The 8,434-nt window shown below is 29.8% G+C and overlaps 1 protein-coding gene across 1 annotated transcript; it reads right to left on the bottom strand.

The window, feature by feature from the left end:
- Positions 1–241: 241 nt before the first annotated feature.
- LOC145604407 (protein ACCELERATED CELL DEATH 6-like) lies at positions 242–4,821 on the bottom strand. The gene is made up of 5 exons (XM_081660314.1): positions 4,638–4,821; positions 4,408–4,472; positions 4,074–4,292; positions 683–1,228; positions 242–385 (listed from the first exon to the last, which is right to left on the bottom strand). Exons 1-5 carry the CDS (start codon positions 4,819–4,821, stop codon positions 242–244), a joined length of 1,158 nt encoding a protein of 385 aa, XP_081516440.1.
- Positions 4,822–8,434: the final 3,613 nt, after the last annotated feature.

Consider the following 8,434-nt stretch of genomic DNA (forward strand, 5'->3'; position numbering starts at 1 on the left):
GTATGGTCGCATTGCATACACCACCAACTAATGGTGTGGCTAAGAATTTGTGTATCGAGAAGTAGAAGAAGTAGCATTAAATATTATTTTGGCTAGATTTATAAAAGTACTTAAAATATACAAATACCAAGTATTATCAAAGAAACAATCTCAGCAATTCACACTCAGATGTTAGTATATGATCCAAATTAGGCATACATTTTTTTCTTAAAAAAAATGAAGAAAAAAAAGGGAATGGAAGTTATTCCTTCTTAAAACGGAATCTGAAATTTAAAATTTTGTGATAAATAGAACTAAAAGTTGACTGGTTTGAAGCTCTGTCCCTTAGGTTGGAATTATGCTCACTATGTTGAGATGAATCCAGCTCTTCCTTTGTCTTGTACCCCTGCAATTAAAGTAGCATCAGATTCTAGACCTCTCGGCATATAAACTAAACAATACGATCGAAAGTAAGTTTTCATTTATTTATTAAGGGTAGAAAACAATTTTCACAAGCTAGAGTTAGAGTAGATCTTTCAGCTAAGGGTTAAGAACATGCGTATTTGTTTGTTAGAAAAAATAAAAGCCATATTTTCTAATCATATTAGCTAATTCTACGAGGTTTTATTAAAAATAACGAATTGATTATTCACATAATTTAAAGCAGTGCATTGCTAATAGAAAGAAAGTCATTATAACTTACCATTTCAACTAGTAGCATTGGATCTTTGCACTCTTTATTTGTAGTAGCAAAAGACATATCCAGGACTTTGTCCAAGAAAGATCTTTTGATTGAAATAGAAATGAGAAAACTTATAACGGAAATTATGAGGATGGCTACCCACAAGGACTTTGGGGCCATTACAACATATACTCCGGTCATAAACGCCAATAAGGTGCAGTTGAGTGCTAGCCTGAGTAAAGCCATGCTTCGATCAATCAACATTAGTGACCTATTGGGTTCGGAGACCATGGACCATGTGAGAAAAATCAGCACCAACATTGAAAAAAACAAGGCCAATGTATCAGATATCAAAAACACCAAAAATGATGCTTTGTTTCCCAAAAGTGCTTCCCCAGTTTCTTGTTTGAATCCTCCAGGAAGAGTGAACCCAGCCGTGAATGTAATAGTGGCTACTAGAGCCCCTACCACATATAATGAATTTCGGACATCTATTATCTTTGTGCCATAATTGAAGAATGTATCCTTCATTGTTGGATCGAGTCCGTTTCTTTCGCACATAAGGCGCTGCATGAAATCAATTGACATTAAGCACTTTAATGCATTAGAGTCATGTTATTCTAAACATCAAAGCAAAAGAAGAAATAATATGTCACGCGCATTATTTTTTTTTTTTAAATGGTGATTTTTAAAATTTTATACTTCCTCTGTGTTTTTTATTAGTTGACACATTTCATTTAGGTACGTTTGCCAACGCATACTTTCAAATGTAAATACCTTTAATTGCGTATTACTAAAAAATATAAAAGTTTGATATTCGGAAACTAGACGTTGAGATGAAGCTAACAAGACCCCGCATGACTATGTTTTATCTAACACTACATCACAAAACATAGTCATACATCACAAAACATAGTCAAAGTAAATTATGTGAATAGTGCACAAAGTCAAAATGTGTCAACTAAAAAAATCGGAGGCAAAAGAAGAATTAATATGTCACAAGCATTATTTTTTTTCAAAGGTGATTTTTAAAAATATATACTACTCCCTCCGTCCCCTTTTGATAGTCCCTTATGGGCAAATTTTAGTCCCAAAATGTTCACCTCATTTGCTTTTTCCAACAACCATTAATATTAATTTTTTACCAAAAAATCCTTCAATTTGCAACAATACTTGTGCAAATTTAAAATTCTCATGTAAATTTGTTTTCCCATGTACTTTTATTAGTTTCTCTCTCTACTTTTTTACATATCCAATGCCAATTTACCTTTTCAATGTAATATTACTATTCTTATTTATGTTTATTAATTCCCGTGAAATATGCCCATAAGGGACTATCAAAAGGGGACGGAGGTAGTACTTAAAATCTATGAAGTAATGATAAAAACACAGCACCACAACTTTTATAAATCTCAATGTCGGATGATGGGTGCATTGTGCATATACAAACCCTAATACAATAGTAAAATGAACTGATAACTCTCATATCAATTGGCAAAAATATATGGAAAATGCTATGCACTGTCATTTGGGCTACATATAAGCATTAAATACGCTCTAGAAAATTGTTTAAAATTATTTAATCATGACAAAAACACACTAATTATACTAATTTACGCATGTTTTTGACACATATATTTTCCGATATCGTATATCTTTAATAGAATTTCCCTATTTTCGTTCCTTCAATAATTTTCCATCCATTGCTCTATTTAAACACATTATCGTTATTTAGCAGTTTGATATTCATGCATGCTATGATAAAGGGACAATATGTCATTCTAGGGGGAAAGCCGAGAAAATAGAAATTAAAACCCAGAGGTGAAAATTTTATGGTACTTTGTTTGGTAAAGACAAAATATGCAGAAAGAACGTGTAACTGTTTTGTAAAGAACATACAAATGTTTTGTAAAGAACATATAGTTGTTTTGTAAAGAACATCTAATTTTATGTATATATTATACTAAAAGAACATCTGTAATAATGATAAAGAACATAATAGTATTATGTAATGAACATTATTTATATATACCCACCATAATTTAAAGACAGAATTTAAAGAACATTTTACAATAAGCAATGAACATAGTATCCCGAATAAAAATACATTACGCTAATAATCAAAGGACATGCACATATGTTCTTTCACTCTTTTTTAGTGCAAACATGTTCTTTTCACTCTAGGTACGTATATGTTCATTACTCCCTCTGTTTTTAAATGCTTGCTCCGTTTCTCCATGCGCGGAGTTTTAGAAGAAATTGAATAAAGTAATAAAATAAGGAGGTAGTAGGGTAGGTGTAAAAATAAAAAATTGTAAAAACCAAAAGTAGTGGAGAGAATTAAAGGGGAAAGAATATGAAAATAATAAATTTGATCATAGTGGGTTCACTAGGTGAGAGAAATTAATTTAATATTGTAAAAGCTTTCTAAATAAGGAAATGGAGCAAATATTTTAAAACGGCCGAAAAATAAAAGTGTAGCAAGTATTTAAAAATGGAGGAAGTATATCTTAATATATGTTTATTTCACATTAGGCATATGTTCATTAATTTTCAAAAAAAAAAAAAAAAAAAAAAAAAAAAAAAAAAAAAAAAAAAAAAAAAGTGAGAGAGAGAAAAATGTTCATTACATTTCAAAATTATGTTTTTTCACTTTAACTATTTATTCATTACTTTTCTATATGATGTTATTTCGTTCAAAACGGATGTACGTACAATACACCGCACAAACGCCAGCGATTGCCCAGCCATGCCGTTATTAACAAAATTGGTCATACATTCTGGGAAGGCAGCAATAAAAACCCAGGCTATTGTAGTCAAACTTGTCAAAACTATGACTAAAAAATCAAATAAATAGAAAAGGATCGAGAGACTAGTGTATTGTGTTTCCTAATTTTTTTAGCTACAAATTTAGTGTTTTTGTATTATTATACATTACTTTTGATCATACTATTTACTAGTAGTATTTAAAAAAACAAATCTTATTAACTAATACAATAGGTTGTATGATTAAATACAATTTGTAATAGGGAGTACTATTACAAAAACAAATCTTATCAACTAATACAATCACCTTTGGTTAATCCCTACCTTTTAAAAATTTGCAATAACTTTTATGAATAGTATTTAGACAACTATGTCCTCTAATAAAGTATTTATTTACTTATTTCCCTACTTATATTTTGTAAAAGTTTGAGATAACTTTTTATAAATAATGTTCGAAAAATTATACCTTCTAAAAATGTTTATTTACTTATTTTCACTCATTATGTCAATTGCTTTTTTTTTGTTTTTTTTTTTATTTAACTCGTACTTAATGTATTGACATTTTACCTCTATAATTTTGTTACTTTAAGCAAACCAAGTTAAGTACTGCCTATCAACTCAGAAAAGTTATGGAAAGAAATCATACCCACTTAGAATCTTTGATGTACTTATGTTCTAGAAGTTGCTTCACAGTTACTTCATTGCAGTCTTTGAGGTCATAGGTTATTTTATCCATGTTGAGCAAAGATTCTGTCATGGATATATTCTGCATCCATATTGCTTTGTGCAAAGGTGTCTCTCCTCGGCTATCTTGAAGATTAATTAGATCTTTCATGCGTGGAATCTTGAAGAAACTCTTCATATTCTGTTAAACTTGAAAGTTTTATATGATGTAAAGGAGAATCCTTTTTATCAATACAAAGATCTCGAAACGCTCCTGGATTATGGTCGATGAAGGCACGAAGAGCTGTAACATGAACCTTCTCACATGCTTTAATCCAAACCAAGGGTTCACTCCCGAACACGGATGGATTCTTTTCCAAAACTGCTTTTATAAACCACACACAACCAATTTCATCTGGTTTAACTTATTATCTCATAATTATGTCTCAAGATATCATGTGTTAAAAATATTCTACAACACAGGGAAAAAAAAAATACACTTTCAAATTAAGTAATTACTATTAGAGGGGAACAAATTAAATCATACCTATTAAGCAGCTTGTAGCAAGATGCAATATATTCCAACCAGTTGAGGAATCTTTTAGATATTTGGTCCAGCTTCTCTTATCCAAATTTCCCAATATGGCTTTGGCTACTTGAGAGCAATTGTTTTGCATAGCAACAAACAGAGTAGAGTGCTCTGGCTCGTAATAATCAAGTAGTTCATCCATAGTTTGATCACTCTGGAGTAGTGACAATATGTAAAGTGCAAGATCTTCATGCTTGTTGCGTAATGCCAAGTGTAGAGCTCCTTCTTTTTCTTTATTCTTTGCAAACCACGGCAATTGTCTAATAGCATTTACGCTCCAATGAACTTTGGATTTTTTATAAGCTTCAACAACGAGTGGTACAATCCGGTTTATTGCTTCATGAGTGGCAGTTGCAGCAACATGAAAAGGATTGTTTTGATAATTGTAATCCTTAACATCAACAAGTTTCACAAATTGATCTTTCCACTTGCTCTCCAATATGAATTTAAATAGCCATTCATTGTCACTTTTTATCCAACTATGAACTATTGTAGATCCTTCTTTATCTACTCCTTTGATTAATTCTGGATGCCTTTCCAGTAGTTGTGCACAAAAGTTTTCTGCTTGTAAAGAAGAATTGCTATTTAATAACTTTTTATATACGTAAAAGAAGCCTAGTTTTTTTTTTTTTTTTTTTTTTTTTTTTTTTTTTTTTTTTTTTTTTTTATATATTTTACTTCTAATGTACTTTTTAAGTTTACACTTCTGTGTATGCATAAATTCAACAATAATATCTTTAGCAAATTATTACTATTTAAAGTTGCTTGTATAAAAAGTTGGTTTTTGAAATTACAAATCGAAAACAAAACTAATTAAGGGGGTGTTTGGTATGCTATTTTTATAGGGCTAGAACGGAATTGTGTTACCATTTCTGTTAGAACATGTTTGGTTAATGAGTTAAGTAATAGAAACCGTTTCTTTCTTCTAACCCATTCCACCACTTTGTGTCCAAAGTAAAACATGGGGAAACAAATCCCGTTTCTCTCCTCTAACTCAAAAAGACAACTCTACCTCTTCTCTCTCTTCTCTCCTCTCAGGCTCTCATATGACATATCTATAAAAAAAATCTCAATTATGATCAAAGTTTTTAATTTCTAGGGTGTTCTATCTTGATTTTTCTGTTTTATATGAGTTTTACTTTTCTCAATTGAATCTCCTGCTTTTTGCTTCATGTTATTATTGCTAATATGATGCTTGAATCTTGATGCTTCCAACGTTTATCCAATTTTCAGGTATTCTCTTTTGATAATGAACAAAATTCTGTAATCTGTCTTGTAACATTATAGTATGTAGTTTAATGATATTGTATTATATGATTGTAACTAAAACGCAAATCGCTTACAACATACACTAATTTCTACTCCCTCCGTTTTTAAATACTTGCTCCACTTTCTTTTTCCGGTCGTTTTTAAATACTTGCTCCATTTCTTTTTTAGAAATCTTTTACAATATTTAATTCATTTCTCATGTTTGGTGATCTAATATTATACTCTCTCTCCTCTTATTCTTCCTCTACTTTTTCTTTTTATAATTTTTTATTCTCCCAACTACCCCCACTACCTCCATTTTTTTTTTTATTATTTTCTACAATTTTCTAAAACTCCGCACATGGAGAAATGGAGCAAGTATTTAAAAACGGAGGGAGTACATGTTTAATCTTTCATAGATTTAGAATTCATTTTTGCCTTTTTGGGTGCTCATAACCTATTTGATAATAAGCCTAGCTGAAATTTTAACTACATGATAGTTTGTCTTTGTTATACGACAAAATTTGTTCTTGCATTTATACAAAATTATAAATGGTAGCATGTTATTGCTTATTGTATATGATCAGAACCAGAAATTCTTGATTTTATCCACTTTATTGAATTCGGCTAATCTTTTTTACTCCTAATACTCTCTAATTAATGAAGGGATAGCATAAGATGAAGGGAAGATACAGAACCTAGTAAGAAAAAACAATTTTATATTTTATCTTTAAGTTGATCTAGAAGATTTGGCTAAAATAATCAAGAAGATCAGGGTTCATTTGGCATTACTATGGTTTTCTGTTTTTTGGTTTTTTGATTTTTAATTAAAATCATATGATATATGTCATTTAATGAATTAAAAATTAGACTAACTTATTGAAATCATAATAATTTTGAAAACTGACAATAAAAAAGTGGAAACACCTTTTTCTTGTTTCCTGTTTTTAGTTTTCAAAAAAACAGAAAACAAAAAACAAAAAACGATGCCAAACAAGTAAGTAGAAAATTGTTGTTGCTCATACCCTTTAAAATGATCAAACATGCAATTTATGGTTATGTTCGGTTTTTAGCTAAATTATATTACATAAATAATGTCAAAAGTAATGTATCAATTTTTAAAATTGATACTCTTATTTTTATATAGGGAATTATAGATGAATTAGATAAAAAGAGAAATTGAGAAACTAAAAAAGAGAAATTGCAAAAAAGAAAAATTTGTTTAAATATATTATTAGATGATAGTATATACTTCCTTCGTTTCTATTTAGTTGACGCGTTTGATTTATGCACATATATTAAGGAGAGGAGAGAGTGAGAGAGAATGAAAAAGCAAGTGGGGTAGCTTGTAAATGTAAGGTAAAAAATTTACCCCAAAAGGAAACGTGTAAAGTAAAAAAAAAAACTTCCTAAAAAGGAATGTGTGTTAACTAAAAAGAAACGGAGATAGTATAATTTTGGACCATGTAGTGGGGTATGGTGGTATAAAAGTATTTGTCTTACACAATAAAGGGATAAATCAAGAGTAGAAAGAAATTAAACGAAGGTAGTATTTATAATATCAACTTTTAATAAATTCAAACTATATGAATAATTAAAGTTATTAGTAATTGTAAAGTTGTGCACGATTAATTATGTGTAAAGTTAATGGACATGGTACAATTAAATGAATAATTGGCTACCTTTTTTTTTATATTTTAGAAAACGTTTTGCGTGAAATTGAATTCACTGTGAGTCTAATATATTTGACATTAGTAATCTAATACCTGGCATTAATAATCTAATATATGACATTAATAATCTAATATTTCTCATTAGCAATCTAATTTCTAACAATAGTAATCTAATATATGACAACAGTAATCTAATATGTGACAATAAAGAAGGGGTGAATGAGGTTCAAACTCGTGAACTTTGTGTCACAGTGGCTCTGATACCATGTTAAAGGACCAACTTAACCAAAGGCTTAACCTAATGGTTGAAGCCTAGAAATATATTTTATACTCTATCATATCATGTACCATTGATCAATATATATAGAGTTTTACAAGACTAGTCCGAATCATGTTAGGAAACTTAATACGATAAGAATACAAAATATATACAAATATTATTCTAATTGCGATAAATATTGTCATAGCTATAACATCTACCATTCAAGACTCGAGAGTGCTTATTTGACCAATCTTTAAAATTAAGGGAAACAGATCAAAATTTATGGGAATGTGCAAATGGGGGTGTTTGTTTGAGAACAACATCGTAGTAAAGTATATATCTGTAAAAAAATATATAGTAGTAAAGCAAGGGAGTAAAAAAAATCATAGGACCGAAATTAGAATTTCTCAGAAATATACTACCATGTTCCAAAATTCCTAGGATTTGGAAGTGGACTGTAATTAACATCCCCATGCAACATGATTTCCCATAAGAATTAACTTCCCATATAAACCAAACAGGACATTAATGAGGGGGAAGTATTAGGTTATGTTAAATTTTGAGACAATATA

Source organism: Chenopodium album, chromosome 22, assembly GCF_948465745.1.
Source record: "Chenopodium album chromosome 22, dcCheAlbu1.1, whole genome shotgun sequence".
Taxonomy (NCBI): Eukaryota; Viridiplantae; Streptophyta; class Magnoliopsida; order Caryophyllales; family Amaranthaceae; genus Chenopodium; species Chenopodium album.

Excerpts from the sequence above, each read along its gene's own strand:
- LOC145604407 (XM_081660314.1), bottom strand. The coding sequence starts at position 4,821 with ATGGATGAACTACTTGATTATTACGAGCCAGAGCACTCTACTCTGTTT. Across the intron at positions 4,293-4,407 it reads GGATTAAAGCATGTGAGAAG|AATATGAAGAGTTTCTTCAA; the intron begins GTTCATGTTACA and ends CAAGTTTAACAG. Across the intron at positions 386-682 it reads CAATGCTACTAGTTGAAATG|GGGTACAAGACAAAGGAAGA; the intron begins GTAAGTTATAAT and ends CTTTAATTGCAG.